We start from the raw sequence: 20,539 nt of genomic DNA, 5'->3' as shown, positions 1-20,539 counted from the left end.
GTGTGGCCAGAGCTGGGTGAATGGAGAGAGTGTGGTTTGAGCTGAAGTTGGGAAGATGGGCAGGAGCCCAATCCTGAAGGCCTTGGAGGACATTTGAAAGGAGCTGCGTGCATTCTCAGTACAAAGGGAAGCCACAGAATGGGTTCTGTTAGGGGATAGATAGCCTGATGAGACTTACGTTTTTAAAAGATCATTTTACTTGAATAAGTTCCCTTAATCCTCAGGCCTTATCCCTTGAAGTAGGCTTGATTATCAACATTTCACTGAAGAGGAAAGACACCTGCAGGAAACCAGTGGCCAAGGCTGACATTGACCTGCACTGCCCTCAGTCTTCTGCTGGGCCATGCTGCTCATGAGTCCTCTCAATGTGCTCCTCTGCACCCCAAGACACCCAGTGCCTCAGAGTCATGGCACAGCATTGACATTCTCTCTGCTAAGCTCATTTTTGTTCATGAAAAGCTGTGTTAGCCAGAGCACCTTGTCCATTTTCCTAAATTCTTCCCAGCCACTTTGACTTACTCCTCCACAGCTCTATAATTTAGTACCTATTTTCTAGGCAAGGCATTCATTTCCCCAAATATGACTTTGCATTCCTAGGCCAATAGATCCTCTCACTAATTTGTGGTCATGTCATAGTCACAGTCTGCTCCTTCTCCCCTCTTCACCCCCAGGCCATACTCTGCATCCAGAGCAGGGCTACAGGACACCTGTTCTATGTCAGACACAAGGCTGGGTGCTGAGAGACAAAGATGTATACAGCAGATCCGAGTGGACTGTTTCATGATACTTGAAAGGCCTGAAGTGATCCTTTAAAATTAATTGCTTCTTGTAGAACATAATAAAAAATAAGAACCGTCAATGACCTTTGACTCTACCTATGAAACTGAGTCACAGGATTGACAATGCTTCGGTGATTACATCTTCCATTTAAAAGTACTATATACCAGCCAGGCATGGTGGCTCATGCCTGTAATCCCAGCACTTTGGGAGGCTGAGTCAGGCAGATCACTTGAGGTCAGGAGTTCAAGACCAGCCTTGCCAACATGGTGAAACCCTGTTTCCACTAAAAATACAAAAATTAGCTGGGCATGGTAGTGGGTGCCTGTAACCCCAGCTGCTCAGGAGGCTGAAGCAGGAGAATCACTAGAACCCGTGAGGTAGAGGTTACAGCGAGCCAAGATTGTACCACCTACACTCCATCCTGGACGACAGAGTAACACTCCATCTCAAAAAAATAGTAAAACATAAAAAAGTTGCTATATACCATCTAATCCAGCAGATTAATTAGCGTGACTCCAGGCTTGAATAACATTGAAATCTGCCAAAAGTAAAACGCTTAATCCTAGGAAACAAATATTCTAGCTTTTGTAACTTCCAAATGGAAATCCTGGCCCATTCTTACCAGGATATTGAATTGTTTCCAATAGTAACAAAAATATACATGGCATCTGTCTACAGAGTAGCTTCTATGTGCCTTACACTGTGCTAGGCATTTTACATGTGTTCCTATTTCCCATCACAGCAAACCTGCACAGTAGGAATTAGCCCCATTTTCTAGACAGTCTCTAGGCAGAGAGAGTAAATGGCTTGCCCACGGTGGCTGCGGCAGAGTAGGACTCAAACTCCTCACTGTCTTCTTCCAGGGCTTATAGGCTTTTCTCTACCCTCAGTGATTCTCGAATGTTTTTAATCTTTCAAACTGGCACCTCATTTTATTGAGGTAACAACCTCCCATAAAATTCCATGCCAGCTCTTACATAGGAAACAGCTAAGAGTAAAGCTGCCCTGGCTTAATTGAGGGTGGAGTCCAGCTGACTGCCCACTCTGCTACCCCCACTACCAACAGAGGCTGAGACCTTCAGAGGAATCTGGGCCTGCATAATGTTTGGAAAGCACTGCTTTGTGCTATGCTATTCCAGCCGGGTGGGTACCTCAGCTGGTCGTGTGGAGCCAGTGACAAAACTGCCCAGCTCTGGTCACTCCTGCTGTACAAGCAAAAGAATTTCAGGACACATGTATAAGACACAGGATGCTGCAAACACAGCACTGGTCAGACTCCAGAATACCTTATTCAATTTTAGGCTCTGTCATTTAAAGGGGGAAGTTGGAAAAGGTCATAAAATTGACTGGAAGACCAAAAGTTAGAAGGTAGTAGCAGAAAAAGAGAGGATTCAAGCTTATGAAACCCAGAAAACAGAGACTCAAGGGTGTTTAAGTCCACACTGGCATTAGACATAGGTTAGTGATTATTCATGCTTCATTTTCTCTGACTACAGAATAAGAAAATAGGCTCCATTTCAGATTAGATGAATTTAATCTGAACAGGGGATGCTGCTAAACTCTTGAATTGTTAAAACAAACAACTTCTTTCCATAGAGAGAAACTTAAAAGCAGAAGCAAATGTTATAAATAAGGATTGGAGGCCTCTAAGGCAACTTCAACTTCTGTGCTTCTATATGGAATCGCAGGCAGCCTTTTCCAGGACCTCTAAAAGTGCCACCTCTGTTGTACTGGGAGAGTCCCCAGGGTGAGGAGTCTGTAGTCTCTGGGGTGGGTGGATCTAGATTTGAATCCCAGGTTTCCCACTTCCAAACTGCATATCTTCATGCAGTTCCTTGTATGTTCCAAGTCTCCATTTACTCAAATGTTAAACAGAGAAGATAATAGGACCTACATCTTAGGGTTTCCATGAGGATAAAATAAGAAAATCTATATAAATTACATGGTTCACTTGAGGACATTATGCTAAATTAAATAAGTCAGTCACAGAAAGACATGTACTGCGTGATTCCACTTATAGGAGTTATCTAGAATAGTCAATTTCATAAAATCAAAGAGTGGCACAGTGGTTGCCAGGGCTGGGAGAGGGGGAAATAGGGAGTCAATAATCAACAGGCAGAAAGCATTCCCCAAACCAGATGAATTAGCGCTGGAGATCTGCTGTACAACATTGGACCTAGAGTCAGCAATATTGGATTGTCCACTTGAAAATTTGTGAAGATGGTAGATCTCATGTTAAGTGTTCTTATCACAATAAAATTAAAATTTTTTAAATTCAAAAATTTAAAAAATAAACAGCATGACCCAGCATCCTAAACATTGGAAGCACTTAATAAATATAAGCTATGAGTATTATTATTAATTTTATTTTTAGTATTAGTAGGTATACAAAGGAGGAGGGAAAGATTTGCATATCATTGAAAATTTAGCTGGACGATATTTTCAATTTGTCTTTATATCAAAGGCTATTTTGATATAAATAAATTCTAAAAGTGACATTTAAAAAAGAAAATTTTTGCTTCATAGATATATTTCTTTATAAAGATAAGAAATGATCTAGATATAAACAAAAATGCATTCATCTATAGTTTTCTTAATTGAAATGATCTTTATGAACCCTGCAAAGTGGTCCAAGGATATACGCTATTATGAAGGCTCAGAGTTCCTGGCTTAAGCAATTTTACATGCTATTGAAGGTCATATGGGGTTGGACTGTTAAATAAAGCTGAAGGAAATATAGTTTTTCCATAGACTCAGAAATTCCTAGACATGGATCTAAATTATTATGCTGAAAACAATGTATAACTTTAAAGCAATGGAACTAGTTTCATTTTACCACATAGACCAGAATTTATATTCCCAAAATGAGTGTTGCATTCAAAGTAGTCACCTTGGGAGGCTGCAAACTCATTTTATTATTGCTCCCAGAGTTCAAAAAATTTTTGAAACTCCTCTTTTAGAAATGTAGTCAGGAAAAGTTTATGAGCCACATTAGAAAATCAATCTTGTTACATTGTTTTCACACCTCATTCTTTTCCCCAAACATCACCCAGATATAACCCGCAGACTTGGCTTCAAGTGACTATTAGCTGTTTCCAAAAATCAAATTCACCATCAAAAGACAAAGAGTTGTCTGAGGATATGTAAAACAGTGTCCCACAGGCTCTGAAGAGAATTCCAGTAGGGAAGCTCCCAAATATCCCAAATAAAGGCAGCATTATTGAAATAAGTGTACAACTTCTCAGGATTGCCAACCTGGAAGGATATGGCATTTGGATAACTATGTTCTGGTTTATTAAATAAAGGCAATCAGATTCATGACTTTAAGGTCATAACATCAAATAAAAGATTTTGTTTCTACCTTAAGGAATAGTTCATGAAGTACTGAAATGTGTAAAGGACAAATGGAAACCTTTTTTTTTTTTTAACATACAGAACAAGACAATATTGAGTTAAGACAAGAAAGTTCTCTGTTTCCATAGTCAATAGTAAAGAAGCACGATGCTTAGTTCAATTAAAGGAAAGTGGATTTGAAAAAAAATAGTTTATTTTTATGGAATGAGGCAAACTTACAAATATCATGCCATGGTGAGCTATAGAGACAAATACTGAGTCTGAATTTGCAAATGGGATGGATCATTGTATGACTGTTAACATAAAATTTGCAGCTCTGTAAACCCAGATCGTGATTTAAAGATAATAAAATCTCATGCTTCAGGGTATAAGTTAATCACCTGCATGGCCCAGAAAGAATTTTTCTTCCAGAAGGAGCAATGCACAATTGAGTAGGTGCATAAATTTTGTTTAATTTTCAATGCATCAAGTATCGGTCAGTGCTGAAAACAAGAATCAAATTAGATGGGCTATTAATTTGATTTGGTTCAGAAACTCTTATATTGTTCTTTCCACTGAGTTTTATGTATTATGTTTATACTTTGCTATTTTAAATAACAATAGCTTTGTCAATCTTTCATTTTATAGCGCGTATCATCCCAGAATGGGGGAAATTATACACTATGCAGTATTATCTTCATTATACAAAGTAAATGGGATAGAAGCTACCTTGGATAATCAACAATTTGGTTAGTAAGAGGTATCTTCAGGCTTATAGAGTTGCATCCTTTATACATTTTGCATATGTCAAAGGAACCCTCTACAGATAATACTCAAAATGTCTCTATGGCCACTACCCCCACTTTATGGCTTGTAGAAAATATCTTCCAGAATCTGTGGTCTAAAAGCAAATAGGAAAGAGAATATACTCAGAAACTAACAGCAAGAACACATTTCTCTTGTGAAAGTGTGGGATTCAAAGGTTGATTTTCAGTTGTCTACATGCTGGGAAACACATTTGTCAGGTGACCAATACGACACTCATTGCTAAATAAAAGTGGTTACTGTGTTTAAAAGTGGAAACAAATGTGAATTACTTAGTATGTATGGGAAAATAGTTCTAATTTCTGAATGATAGGTATAGAAGTCTTCATATGCGATATAATTGATTAGCAAAATTGTAGCCTTGCTTTCACTGTTAAATTGGAAAAAAATGACAGTAAGAGTACATTATGATTTCTATGTATTTTCGTTTAATCGCATTATGAATTTATGGCAGTTTGCCACTGAAAACGAACTTATTCTACCTATCTTCCAGAACAATAAAATAGCTCTGTAATTAATAGATTGTCTTTTGTAGTAGTCTGCTTAATAATTAATGAAAAGTGAAGCCAGAAGCAGGTTTTTCCTCATCTAAATGAGTGGACCATTACATAAAGATACAAATTCCCCAAGTAAGGCTGAGGCTGAACTAGCTGCCCTGCTGCCGCCATTCCCCCAAGAGCAGTGAGGCATAAAGGGCAGTGTATCTAACCAAAGGACAGAGCGGAAAGCTGCAATTTCTCATCACTTCAGGAAGGGTTTGGCTCCTGCCGAGAGCAGAGAAGAGCATGAGGAAGGCCAGTCTAATACTCTGTGGCTTTTCCAAGTCTTCAGATCCTTCCTCACTCCATGGGAAGAGGAACGGTGTGTCTGGTCAAGAGGGCAAGTCAGCAAGGGCAATGGTGGCTGCCTGGAGGATTGCTCAAGAGTAGTCATTCACGCCTTAGAAAACATAATTGTGTTTTTATGTACTTTGCACTATGGTAGATGCATGGGCTACAGAAATTCAAGTCCCTATCATCAAAAAAAAGATCCCCTTTTGGAGGAATCAAGATATCTTTGTGAAAAGAGACTGCAGGAAGAGAACTCATATTGGAGCACTTGCCACATTTAGGCACATGGCTGGATACATTATTTCTGTTGTCACATTCAATGATTAGAAAATAAAGGGAAAATATATATAACTTCCCCCAAAGTCTCCCTCCATGTTAAAAATTATGTTTCAAGTGTTGTCTGAATCATCATCTTTGGAACTGTATTTACTTTGAGTTTGCCAGTAGTTCTTCTAGTGATTAAAAGTGACTACTCTTTCAAAGTAGGTTGAAGGGGACTGGTCTTTGCGGCTTCGATATGGAGGACATAAATGATAAATAAGTGGCTAGACAGAGAAAATGTTTTGTGTTTAATTATCCATGAGAAAAGAGAGCTTTACAAGGTTGGTAATAAAGTATCTCAAATTAAGTTGCTATCTGTTGACTTCTATAAATCTGTACATCTATTCCATCTCTACGTCTGCTTATCTATCATCTTTCTATATGATGGACCACATACTATTATTTAAATAGTAGAATTCAGGAGAATTAGATTCATTGTTTATTTTGAATTTGATATTTTTATTTCTTTAGCCAAAAGTTACCTCATTATCTAGTAATAAGTTATATACAGAAATTAAAAATGAAAACATTTTTACAATTACACATATTTTCTACTTTTGATCATAGGAGAATGTGAGTGACTTGTATTATTTTTAAATTAAAAACAACAACTATAAAGCAAAAAATAAAGATGTATCAATATGTATCCATTTTTATAAATATGATTTCTTTCTGGTATGAAGTCAACACAGTCTGTGACTAAATATGAAACTAGCCTTTCTGCAGTAGGCTAAAAAGAGGGAATTCAAACACACTGAACACTTTTCCAGATTACTTAAACACACAGACTTAGGACATAATCTTTCTGGCATATATGGAATAATTTTCTAGGCATATCAGTTACAGTACATGTTATTCTGATGTGGAAGTAGTCACTGTTTACACAGCTTCGATTAACCCATTTGACCTTTTCCTTGAATTGTTAACTATTTTGCACATCAACAATAAGAATTTTTCAATGGAAGCCAAAAAAAATCTACTTAAAACTTGTTTTTTTTTTTTTTTAATTAAAAGCACCTTTCAGGAGCTACATTTAATAAAGCTTTTTTGATCTAAAACCTCCCTTAAAGATTTTTCATGAACAGTTTTTGACATTTTTCGTGTTAATAGCGAAGACAGGGAATCTAAATGTTGGTTCCTATTTCAGAAAGCTGCATCAACAGTGACACAGGGAAAAATGTCAGGATGAGAGGACTCTCCAAAGGGGCTGGAATTATTTGAGTACACCTTACTTTATACTGTGCATGGAGTATTCAGAGTCTCACAGGACCCCAGGTTTCCATGGGTTGGCATACTTTTACAGGTGTCAGATGTGTCCTTTCTGTAATGACAGAATGTGGGGCTAATCGTCCACCCACCCCAGCCTGTCCCCCTGGGAGTCAGCAGACATACGCAGCATCATTCTCACAGTGGTTTTCATGAAACTTGACTGCATTATTGAAGACAAATGAGTTGTGTTGCTAACCGTATTGTAAGCTGCCTGGTGATAAGGAAGCTACCCGGCTTGAGTTTCATGCCGTCATGCGTGATGAACCCGTTTCTCTAAGGGCCTGTCAGTGGGTTGCCTGGTGGTGCACCGAGCAGAAGAACCCCGAGAGCCCTCATGGCGCAGTGCTCCCTGCAGTGCAGAGAGTAGCAAGAAACTCACTTTGACTTGAAAGCTGAATAAGCATGACATCGAGATTGCAGAGTAAAAGCACATATGCGTCCTCAAGACCTTGTTTTGACAAAGTGATTTTTTTTCTCCAGTCTATTTTATCATTTTTTTCCTTCCAGTTGGTTCTACCTTCTATCTTTGGTTGTTTTATCAGTCTCTTCCTCTCAGGAAATGTAGGAGGTAGGTTCAGACCCATGAGGAATTGCCACAGGCTTAATTCTTGTTCAGTTTTTAAATCAATTAAAATATTATTAGGAAATGACCATATGAAGGTGTGGAAAAATTAGGGCAAAATTATATTAATTTATGATGGAGTCTAAAATTTCTAAGAGAGATTATTTTTATCTACTTCATTATGGAGGACAATTCATCACCAACTTCATTTTAAAACTCAGGATAAGTTCTGCAGTTACTTTGAAGAGTATATTAATGTAGTTTTATATGACTTCAGAAAGGTATTTTAGAACTCTGTTCTCCCATATCCATTTCCATCAGCCAGCTTTGTTTTCTTTGTGCAAATATCTAGGCCAAGTCTCTTTGAGAATATAAAAAAGGAAAAATTAAAAACCAAACCTATAATCTATAGAAGAACTCCAGAACTGAATTGCTTTGAAAGTAATCTCCACGTGTGTTTCCCATTTGGGCACTCGCGGCATCTGCCTTCCCCCGTCCCCCCTCCACAAACCCATCTTGTTACCCTCGTTTGGATGATGAGAAAAGTCACCGAGTTAAACATTTAGGCAAAGGAACAAAATGTCATTGCAGATTGTTTTCAATTTCATGAAAAGGGATAGAAGCTGTCTTGTATAAATCACATTACAAATAATGGTGGAAGAATTCTTAGATAAGAGACTCCAGGATAGTCACGGGTATGGATTCCAGGGAAAGTGCTTTAATAAATTCACAAAGTGTCATACCTAGAATCAACACTCATGTATCAGCCTCCCAATTCTACTCATGTGTTTCCTCAACAGAGCTACAGTGAACCTGTTGACGTGAAGACATCTCAACCTCCTCAGCTGATCAATTCGAAGCCGTCGGTGTTCCACGGGCCCAGCCAGGCCCACTCGGCTCTGTACCTAAGTTCCCACTATCACCAACAACCAGGAATGAATCCTCACCTAACCGCCATGCATCCTAGTCTCCCCAGGAACATAGCCCCCAAGCCGAATAACCAAATGCCAGTGACTGTCTCTATAGCGAACATGGCTGTGTCCCCTCCTCCTCCCCTCCAGATCAGCCCGCCTCTTCACCAGCATCTCAACATGCAGCAGCACCAGCCGCTCACCATGCAGCAGCCCCTTGGGAACCAGCTCCCCATGCAGGTCCAGTCCGCCTTACACTCACCCACCATGCAGCAAGTAAGTGCAATGGCTCTGGGCTTAGAGTGTGCACCCCTATTCTGAAGTGTGGTGGCGGGGGGTGGGAAGGCTGTTTATCCAGGACAGGATGGGGGATATGTGTTTTCTATCCTTCTATGTAAATCAAGAGAGCACTAAAGATATTCAACAAATATCTGCTTTCTGCAAAATGTAATTAAAAGTGGTGAGTTCGTGTGGCATTATGCCATCACAATTGACAGTCGCTTCTTTTCATAATCACTGGTTTCTTTCCCATGATATCCATTTTGCTTCATGTTTCTAATCATTCTTCTTGTTTTCTGTTTCTTGAATAAAGTACATTTGTTATTTTAAGATACCAAGTGCTGCCGAATCTCTCTGGAATAGAGAATTCTACAACTTTTTAAAAAATATTGTTTGGAGATGAGAAAGTCTTGACTGGTATGCCTCTTGAGTCCAATAAATGCTGAAAAATGAAATCAGATCCAACACCAAATCTGGTGGAACCCTGAAAGTCCTAAGAACTGAACATTTTAACCAGAGTTTTATTTAAAAATGGATATCTGGCTTCTGCATAAATTGAAAAGCACAGGCTGTTTGGAAGTCTCCCTACCCACTCCCTGATTATTGAAACCATTTGTGTGCAATTTTAGCTTAACTTTTCTTTGAAACCAAATATTCTTTTTGGATTTTGGTATTATTTTAAAATTTGAAAATTAGGCTCAAACAATATAAACTAAACTGAACAGAAGGCATCCTGAAATCCTAAAACTATTTTTTAAATTTTATTTTAAAAAATAAAAGCAGCTTTGCACAGTGGTAGTATCGCAGCCAATGAAGTTTATCTGAGATGTGATTACTGCCAATTGAAAACTTCTCCCAGTACCCTGCCATGACAACTCGCAGTATAGTTGACACTGGCAATCTTTTATAGTCTCTATGGAGACTGAATATAATTTTTAAAAAAATAAATAAAAGTAAAAACTACAAATCACATTAAATGCAGGTATCACTTATATACTCCAATTGGAGAACTCTATTGTTCTCCAAGCTATAAGGATATAAGGCAAACACAGCTTTCCTATAGAATTGAAGTCTACCTCTCTGTGGAATTCAAATCTTTAGTTGGACTGGGGAGATGGGGCAGAAGGAGAGGCAGAAAAAGAAATCAAATATACATAGTCCCCAATTCATTATTATTATTACCATTATTATTATTGACAGGACTTTTGAGAGCTCACAGTGACAAACCCAATGCTTTTAATACACCCTCTCTTCTTTAATTCTCAGAAAACTTACAGTGCGGGTACTAGCATTATCTTCATTTAGAGGAAGACACTGAGGCTTAGCAGAGTTAAGTCATATGCTCATAAGGTTAGAGCTGGAGTTCAAACCCAGGTCTGTTCAAAACTCAGAGGCTGAATTCTAAAATGCTAGGCTTGCTGCATCTCATTCACAATGATTATTGCAGACTCTTAACTCTTTCATACGAGAAAACCTGTATCTCCTAAGAATTCAAAGGATCTTTAAATTCTGGTTACTTCTCAAATCAAAATGGTTATGGAGAACAAAGGGATTCATCTTCTTACTGAAGTCTTTCTTGGTCCCTAAGCCAAAGATACTGCTAAAGCTATGACAGCTTTCTTATCTGCATCCAACACACCAGTTGTTGATTCACTGGGGAAGAAGAGTACCTAGAAAGCCACTTCCCACCACCCTGCCTTGTCTTAAGAGGTGTATGACCGAGTTATATTCTTAGGGGCAAATTCCCACTCTTCCCATCAGACATCAGCTTCAATTAAAGGAACATTCTTGGGTATCCATGCATCTTAATAAACCAGTAGTGTTTGTATAAGAATTAATGGTTTGGAGGACACCACCTTTGGTTGGGTGATTGACATCTGTTTGAGGGCGCTGCCCGGCTAAGAACCCATGTTTTGCTTACAGCACTATAGTTGGGGGCTGTTTCTTTCCGGAGGAAAAAAAACAAAAATTCAGTTTCCTCACCATGCTGAGGACTGGAGCTGTGTGCAGAGGAGATCCTTTTTCTGATTTATCACTCAGAGATGATTACTTTTTCTATTTATGCTAACACAAACACCTTGGATGATATGGCTGTGATCCTGAATAGTTTTCAAATATTTCAGATTTACATAAGGCCACATATAAAAATCCAAGAGATTTGTCTTTCCATATAGAATCTTAACTGTATAAGAAAAAATAGAACAGATTACATTGGACAAGTTATTCATCATCTTTTAAGTCAGTTCTGTTAGTGTATCCCAAAAAGTATGCTTGCTGAGATGGGAAGACCTGATTACAATTTACCCAAATGGCATAAACCCAAAATGGAGAGTAAATCACTGCAAAGACTACATTGACTAAGAACTCTTTTAACAATGCCTTGATCATAGTAAGTAGTCAAAATAATTGTTGAGTAGTGAACAAATAGGCAAACAAATGAGCAGTAAAAGTGTTTCACTGTTAGAATGAATTAAAGATCAGCTAGTAGAATTTCAATTTCAATTCCTTGGAAGTTTTTAAAAATGTAATTGATTTGAAAAATTTTAATTGAACCCCTAACATATGCTAGACACTGTCTAGGCTCTGGAAATTGAGTGATGAGTGAGAACAAGTCATGAGACCCCTGCCCCGTGGAGTTGGCAGGGGAGGGATGGCAGTGGTGATATGATAAACAAATAACAAAGGTCTTCTGAAAAAAAATAAAACTGGAAGACAGACTTCCAGACTTTCAGGGTGCATGGAGGAAGGATGGAGCCTTTAGCTGGGATGGACAAGGAAGGCCCTTCTCAAGGGCTGGCACAGTGACCTGAAGGATGAGAAGAGGAAGCATGCTTTAAATATTGGAAAGTGGGAAGGGTGTGGAGGACGTTCCCACAGACAGCAGCAGCCAGGAAAGGGGACTCTAGGCTGGGAGAGCCAATCTGGGGAGGAGCATGGCCTGTCTAGGAGATGGGAAGGAGGCCAGTGGGAAGCAGGGAAATAAAGAGAGAGGTAGGGGCAAGGTCAGAGTCAAGGGCAGGGAATTGGAGTGGGATCCTGCAGGTGATGGGGACTGGTATCCCCAGAGAACTGATAATCCCAAAATCAGCATCAAAAAAGGGAGTCCACCTCCCCTCCACGCTGTCACTTCATTTATTGCCACTGCCAAGTCTGTCGGGGCCCACATCCGAGTCATCAGTTAGTCTTCAGCCTGTAGATGCAGACCTGAGTTGTGGATAAAATCTGACCTGATTCATCATTCAAAACACCTTTATCTTGAAGATGTTTGCTTCCTCATGTGGGAGCCATGTGGACATATCCAAACACCAGACAGAGAGAGACAAAGAGAGAGAGAGAGAAGAAAGTTAACAGCAACTGTATTTTTAAAATATTGTCTCATATTCCAATATTACTTTAGCTATTTTATTATCCTTTTGAAAATGAATGTATCCTACAAAAATGATTGTGTAGTCCACCAGGAATAATAGTTTCATTTTTTTTCTAGAATAATGTTTTATACACTGAAACCATGGACCTGCTTTTTTTTGTCCAATTTTCTTCCTTTTTTTCTGCTCATGAGATTGTCGAATGAGGTCAAGAGAAAAAAATCATTAATATCTGTCAACTTCCTTTATAACCTTAAGAAAAAATCTTTGTATGATATCACACAGACAGATTTTCAATTTCCTTGTGTAATAAACAGCTGCTTTAGGATTTGGGTGTAATTTAAAGGTTTAAAAAAAATCACATTGAGATTGATGAATAAATCAGTTGTGAAGACAAAAACATTGATGCCTGTTGAAAATACCTCTCCAGACAGGCAGGAAATGAAATTAGTTCCCAGTAAAGTGTGGATATGAGGATCACTGTTTGGTTGTGCTGCAGGCTTTTTCGGACTTGCTCTGGTGGCACAACAAAACTGCGAGAGCTGCAGAAATCTAATTAAAGAGCAAATGTCCCTTCTGACATCAAATTAATCTTTATCATGTTTCCTATTTTTATTTCAATCTGGCACCAGAAAATGAAATTTAAAATTCCAGGCATGCTAAAAAACAGTTGGCGATTTTTCTCCTGAGTATTAAAATGCAAAATATTCAATCTTGTTTAATTAAACTACTAAGCAAACATTTTTTCAAAAAAATGTATATTATCATGTTGTTTCATATTTACACCAATAATCAATATTTACTGAGTGCTACATTTGACCTCAGCATCTCTTTTTATAGTGTTCAGAAGAATGTGTCATTTTCTAAATTGAAAGAAAGTAAAATAATGTGAAATAATATTACTTCAGGTTTTGCTTGTATTTTTCTTGGTCCTTGATATTAGTGATCTTCTTTAAACAGACATTGAAGTTAGCTGAAGTTTAAATCTTTGAACTTTGTAGCTAACACATAATTTTGGTTTTGTAAACTGAAGTCACTCATTTAATCTTAAACTAGTAATGTTTTCCCACAACCTGGGGAACTATTTTCATTCATGGGGAAAAAATGGCAGTTTCTGTTGCCTTTGGGTGGGGAAAGGCAGCGAAAGGGGGTGGGCGTTCTTGCGTGGTTGATGGATTTGTTTATTTGTGCTTATGTTTTGCTTTTTCATATGTTTTCACACCATCAACTAAGTCCATATATTCTCGACTACTTCTTTTTTGAGACTTTTGTCCTTTTAGGTTACATTTTGTCAACTGTGTAAAAATTAAATATGGAGATCGAGCATGGTGGCTCACTCCTGCAATCCCAGCACTTTGGGAGGTCACAGTGGGAGGATCGCTTTAACCCAGAAATTGGAAATGAACCTGGGAAATCTGGCGAAACTCTGTCTCTACAACACATACATGCACACCAAAAAAAATTTAGCAAGTCATAGTGGCAGCACCTGTAGTCCCAGCTACTTGGGAGGTTAAGGTGGATGGATCACTTGAGCCCAGAAGGTGGAGACTGCAGTGAGCCAAGATGGTGCCATTGCACTCCAGCCTGGGTGACAGAGCAAGAGCCTGTCTCAAAAACAAGACAAAACAGAAATCCAATATGGAGAACTTTACACCAAAAATATAGTAGCTGGCTGCAATGGCTCATGCCCATAATCCCAGCACTTTGGGAGACCAAGGTAAGAGGATTGCTTGAGCCTCAGAGTTCAGGACCAGCCTGGGCAACATTGCAAGTCTCCATCTGTACAAAAAAAAAAAAATTATATATATATATACACACACATATACATATATATATATATAAATTTAAATTAGCCAGGCATAGTGGCACACACCTGTAGTTCTAGCTACCTGGGAGGCCAAGGCATAAGGGTTGGGTAAGCCTAGGAGTTTGAGGCTGCAGTGAGCTGTGATCATGCCACTACACTCCATTCTGGGTGACAGAGCAAAACCTGGTCTCTAACAACAACAAAAAGATAGGAAATCCCTGACATTTAAACATTTATATACCCTGAACCTTTCCAACAGTAGCATCAAACAGTCTGCAATAAACTTTACTTACAAAAAACATGATTTATTGAGCCACTATTATGGGCAAGGCCCTGAGAATACCCAGTAAGTATTTGAAACACTCTCTGATCTCAAGATGCTTACAGCAGCCTTGTGATGAGGCTGAATAAAGGAAGCCAAGACAAGACTCCTCTCAAGAGTTTTCTCCTGCCCTTCGCCCAGCATCGAACTAGACACTAGGGAAATATTTTGGAAGATATTTACAGCTTGAGGAACAGGTCACATCTACATAGACAAACTTATTTTCCTTAAGCAAGCTGTGAATTTCTTTTAGTCTGTGTGAGATCAAGTAACCAGTCTGGTTGAATTCTCCATTTTTCAGTGATTTGTCTCCAATCATTCAGAGTTTTGTCTTTGTCCACAGTTTGTGTGGGAATCAGTGGTGATGTTGGCTGGAAGTCTTTATCATTTGAATGGGAAATAAACGTAATATCTAAAACTGAAAAATGAGAAATTAGAATATTTGGTAATAGGTGCCTTCGAGTCTTTACACGAGGGACACCCAAACATGAATAAAAGTCTAAGGAGGTATCCCTAGTTAAAAATCAATCCTCCAATCATCCTGCTGAGTTCTTTAAAAGTGAAAATTCAACAATATTATGCCTTCAAAAGCTTTCTCCAAGTAAGTAGAGAATGGTTTGTTTTTTAATCTCTTGATTTCTTAGTGGTTAAAACCATAGATGGAATCTGCTTCAGAGACAACCATAAGATTAATTAAGTTGCCTTTTTGGTCATTTCCAGCAAAGCTTGCTTATGCTGCTCTTGAATTCACCAGAGAATCTAAAAATAAATCTTAGTGTAGAATGCTTTTTGTTTACCAGATATAGCTATATACTTCAGAGATTCTGTCCTTGAATTTTTAATAGCTTCGCTAGGATTAAAAGTCAACACTTCACCATGCCAGTGTATTAGTAGAATCTTCCTGAAGTCTGATTATTGTTTGCCAGTTAATAGACTTTTCAATTAAAAAATATTTGCTCTGTCGTACACTTTTCCCTCCCTGTGTTTTCCAATGGCAAGTTGTTTTGAATCTCTTTTCTCTATATTAGTCCAACAACTGTTAAAAAGCTTTGGTTGAAATTTTTTAGCTGAGGGAGAAATACAAATAAAGAAGAAGCAGATGGTCCCTTTGTGATTGAATGAAGAAAAAGGGGTTTGAGAACAATATGTGAATAGGTGTAGTCTAATAAAACACTCAGCCACCTGCTGCCTGAATCCTTCAAAAAAAGATTCTGTTGCATATTCTGGGGATTAACTATTAATGTATCCTTACGTTTGACAGAAAACATAAACTTTGAGGGGTTCAGGCCCTCTTCTCCCTTTGTTTTGATTGAGTTGGCTCCTCTATATTTGAAATTGTTTCTCAATTCAATTTATCTGCTCAAGGGTATAATTAAAGGTTTTCTGACACATGATTAAATGAAGGAAAGGTAAAAAGAATGGACTTGTGGGCATTTCTTTTCTACCTTTGTTTTAAATTTTCTGGGCTCTTCCGACAGGCTTGCCCTTGCAGAGACAGAAGCAAGAGGCCTAGTGTGTCTGCAAAGAATGAATAAATATTTAGGTGCTTTTCTTCTTAAAATGCATTTTGATCCTTATTTACGGACTTGCTTTCCCTTTCAGGGATTTACTCTTCAACCCGACTATCAAACTATTATCAATCCTACATCTACAGCTGCACAAGTTGTCACCCAAGCAATGGAGTATGTGCGTTCGGGGTGCAGAAATCCTCCCCCACAGCCGGTGGACTGGAATAACGACTACTGCAGTAGTGGGTAAGCGGCTGGTCATCGCCACCTGGTGGTGGACGGCACTCATAGCATGCATATTATCCCTAGTTGATCGTTTTGTTGCTTCCAAAAACATGATCCGGGATAGTTTCACGTTCGTGAAGGCAGAAGACACCAGAAATTGCTAAGCAGTCTTCTAGCTCGTCCAAGAATGAATGCCTTTAGCTCATTTCTCACTTCAGATGTAGGTTAGCTAATTGCACTTTCCCAGTGAACAACTCAAGCTGGAGCAAATAATTCAAAGCCATCCATGCCCCCATTGTCACCTGTAGCTCAGAACGCCTTGTAACAAGGAATTATCTTTTTTCTCTTCATACAGGGGCATGCAGAGGGACAAAGCACTGTACCTTACTTGAGAGTCTGAACACCTCTTCTTTCCACTGAGGAATTCAGGGAAGTGTTTTCACCATGGATTGCTTTGTACAGTCAAGGCAGTTCTCCATTTTATTAGAAAATACAAGTTGCTAAGCACTTAGGACCATTTGAGCTTGTGGGTCACCCACTCTGGAAGAAATAGTCATGCTTCTTTATTATTTTTTTAATCCTTTATGGACATTGTTTTTCTTCTTCCCTGAAGGAAATTTGGACCATTCAGATTTTATGTTGGTTTTTTGCTGTGAAGTGCTGCGCTCTAGTAACTGCCTTAGCAACTGTAGATGTCTCGGATAAAAGTCCTGGATTTTCCATTGGTTTTCATAATGGGTGTTTATATGAAACTACTAAAGACTTTTTAAATGGCTTGATGTAGCAGTCATAGCAAGTTTGTAAATAGCATCTATGTTACACTCTCCTAGAGTATAAAATGTGAATGTTTTTGTAGCTAAATTGTAATTGAAACTGGCTCATTCCAGTTTATTGATTTCACAATAGGGGTTAAATTGGCAAACATTCATATTTTTACTTCATTTTTAAAACAACTGACTAATAGTTCTATATTTTCAAAATATTTGAAAATAAAAAGTATTCCCAAGTGATTTTAATTTAAAAACAAATTGGCTTTGTCTCATTGATCAGACAAAAAGAAACTAGTATTAAGGGAAGCGCAAACACATTTATTTTGTACTGCAGAAAAATTGCTTTTTTGTATCACTTTTTGTGTAATGGTTAGTAAATGTCATTTAAGTCCTTTTATGTATAAAACTGCCAAATGCTTACCTGGTATTTTATTAGATGCAGAAACAGATTGGAAACAGCTAAATTATAACCTTTACATATGGCTCTGTCTTATTGTTTCTTCATACTGTGTCTGTATTTAATCTTTTTTTATGGAACCTGTTGCGCCTATTTATGAAATAATAAATATAGGTGTTTGTAAGTAAATTTGTTAGTATTTGAAAGAGATTTCTTTGATGTTTTAACTTTTGCTGGCAAAAAAAAAAAAAAATTCACGCTTGGTGTGAATACTTTATTATTTAGTTTTTACAGTAACATGAATAAAGCCAAACCTGCTTTTCATTTAGCAGCAAATTAAAGTAACCAGTCCTTATTTCTGCATTTCTTTGGTTGATGCAAACAAAAAACTATTATATTTAAGAACTTTATTTCCTCATACAGTATAACGGAATTGCCCTCCAAGTCACACAAGCTCCAAGACTAAACAAACAGACAGGTCCTCTATCTTAAAAGGGTTACTTCTTGGTTCTCAGCTGGTTCTAGTCAATTCTGAACCACCCCACCTCTCCCCGCAAAAAAGTAAAAGTCAAACCAAACTTCCTCAAGCTGCATGCTTTTCACAAAATCCAGAAAGCATTTAAGAATTGAACTAGGGGCTGGAAGAAGTGAAAGGGAAGCATCTAAAAATGAAAGGTGAGTAACCAGACAGCAAAAGAAAAGGGAAAGCCATCCAAATTTGAAAGCTGTTGATAGAAATGAGATGCTTGCTGTCTTTTGTGCCTCTACAAGCTACTACTCTTTCCAGAATTCCTGGGTCTTCCAAGAGAATACTTAAGGTACCAGAGATTTGCTAGGGAACCAAAAGTGCTTGAGAATCTGCCTGAGGGCTTGCATAGCTTTCACATTGAAAAAAAAAGCTAGCAGATTACTCCTTTTTAGGGGATCATATCAAGAAAATCTGGTTGGAAATCAAGAGAATGGCTGATGTCTCTTTCTTGGAATATGTGAAATAAATTTAGCAATTTAACTAAATACAAATATATGCATTATGTAATCCACTCAGAATTAAACAGACAAAAGGTATGCTTGCTTTGGAATGATTTTAGGCATTGTACAACCTTGAATCACTTGAGCATGTAATAACTAATAAATAATGCAGATCCATGTGACTATTAAAATGACTGTAGCTGAGAGCTCTAATTTTCCTGTCTTGAAACTGTATAAGAACTCATGTGATTAAGTTCACAGTTTATTGTTTGTCTGTTTAGTATTTTAGAAATATACCAGCACTACTAATTAACTAATGTCTTTTATTTATTATATTATGATAAAGTAAAAATTTCACTTGCATTAGGTCTAAACTGAGAAGGTAATTACTGGGAGGAGAATGAGCAGCTTTGACGTTGACAGGCGGTTTGTGCAGGAAAGCACAGTACCGTGTTGTTTACAGCTTTTCTAGAGCAGCTGTGCGACCAGGGTAGAGAGTGTTGAAATTCAATACCAAATACAGTAAAAGCAAATGTAAATAAAAGAAAACACATCATCAATAAAACTGTTATTATGCATGACCGTATTCTACCTGGTGATCCATCAGTCTCTAAAGAGCAAGTCTAGTCAGATGAGAAATCCCAAATAAATTTTATGGTGGAAGTGATCGGGCAGAGTGGGGGTTAATGGCTGCCATGGCCACAAACGTTCTTTCCTGAAACTCTGAGAATGCCCTCTCACCAACCTGAGGCTCTAGTACAGTGAGCTATTGCCTAGGAAATCCCCATCTTTCAGAAAGCCAGACTCCACTCTGGGCACAGTAGCCCCGGCCCTGGCTTGGAGCCTGTAACTGAGAGGAACAGTGGGAGTGCACATCAAGTTCTCTGCTGAAGCATTCCTAAGATTTCCAGGACCACCAATAAAGTCATTCTGAGAGATAACAGCAATACTGTGGGACAACAGATTTCTTCACCAACACACCAAAATCAAAATTATAGCTGATTAGAAAAAGAAAAAATTGCGAGAGTGTGTAGGAGTGGGTTGAGGTGTGTCTCTAACATAATCGAGAAATGATTAAGAAATAAGAATTCAAAATCCTGATTCCCATTCAAATGTGACCGAGTTGACAAGGCAAAATGAGTCAAATAATGACTCCCAGTTAGTCAAATTAGTGAACATAGCCAAGGATGAAGTTGGTCTCTGTGATTACTTTTATTATTTGTGTTAAAGGCAAAGAGGCCTATCTGCATGGACCACAAGCAGTCCATAGGAAACCATGACCACCAAAGCAGTGCAGTCAATCCTGGAACAATGCAGGGATTGGGGCACCAACTCCTCCCCACACCCACGCAGTCGAAAATGCCCATGCAACTTTTGATGCCCCCAAAACTTTAACTACTAATAGCCTGTTGTTGAGGAGAAGCCTTACTGATAACATGATCAGTTAAGTGACACATATTTTGTATGTTTTAAGTATTATATACTGTATTCTTAAAGTAAGCTGGAGAAAAGAAAATGTTATTAAGTAAATCATAAAGAAGAGAAATAAATGTTATTGACCAGTGTCAATAGTGGAAGTAGATTATCCTAAAGTTCTTCGTCCTCTTCCTCATATTGCATAGGCTGAGGAGGAGGACAAAGAACAGGGGGTTAGTCTCGCTGTCTCAGATGTGGCAGAGACGAAAGAAAATTTGCACATCAGTGGACTCACTTGCTTCAAAACCTTGTTAATCAAGGGTCAACTGTATCTTCTGGCTCAGATTCATTACTAAGATATTTCTTAAACTTATGAATGCATGACTTAAAATTAGCACATCAACAACCAATCCCTTTTCTATAGATCTCTTGTCCTTTGCAAAAGAGTTGTCCCACTCATTGGAAAAGTGATTAGATTGAACCATGTGAAATTGCTAATATTTAGCCTGTTTTATCTACGAAATGGTAATTTCATATGGTTCAACCAAAAGGTGTGGGAATTAGAGACAATGGGGTTTTGACTATAACTTGATATGTAATTTCAAATGGAATTAGAAGTACTTTACAAAGTCCTAGGAGAAAATGCTCAA

The 20,539-nt window shown here is 38.1% G+C and overlaps 1 protein-coding gene and 1 non-coding gene across 3 annotated transcripts in view; both read left to right on the top strand.

Annotated features, from left to right (window-relative positions):
* Positions 1–18,393, top strand: part of TOX (thymocyte selection associated high mobility group box) — a 313,830-nt gene extending 295,437 nt beyond the window's left edge. Inside the window, exons 7-9 of one of the 2 annotated variants that reach the window (XM_033203282.1) lie at positions 8,721–9,107; positions 16,207–16,358; positions 16,693–18,393. In XM_033203282.1, coding sequence (XP_033059173.1) covers positions 8,721–9,107; positions 16,207–16,358; positions 16,693–16,729 — 576 coding nt within the window. In that variant the 3' untranslated portion in view covers positions 16,730–18,393. The remainder of the gene's footprint in view (positions 1–8,720; positions 9,108–16,206; positions 16,359–16,692) is intronic. The other variant, XM_033203283.1, reaches the window with a different exon arrangement.
* Positions 9,892–10,032, top strand: LOC117079737. Its single transcript, XR_004435580.1, has one exon. It is a non-coding gene; the product is annotated as a U4 spliceosomal RNA (small nuclear RNA).
* Positions 18,394–20,539: the final 2,146 nt, after the last annotated feature.

Source organism: Trachypithecus francoisi, unplaced genomic scaffold (genome assembly GCF_009764315.1).
Source record: "Trachypithecus francoisi isolate TF-2019V2 unplaced genomic scaffold, Tfra_2.0 Lachesis_group7, whole genome shotgun sequence".
In the NCBI taxonomy this organism is placed as follows: domain Eukaryota; kingdom Metazoa; phylum Chordata; class Mammalia; order Primates; family Cercopithecidae; genus Trachypithecus; species Trachypithecus francoisi.
This window is presented reverse-complemented; position numbering and strand designations above follow the sequence as displayed.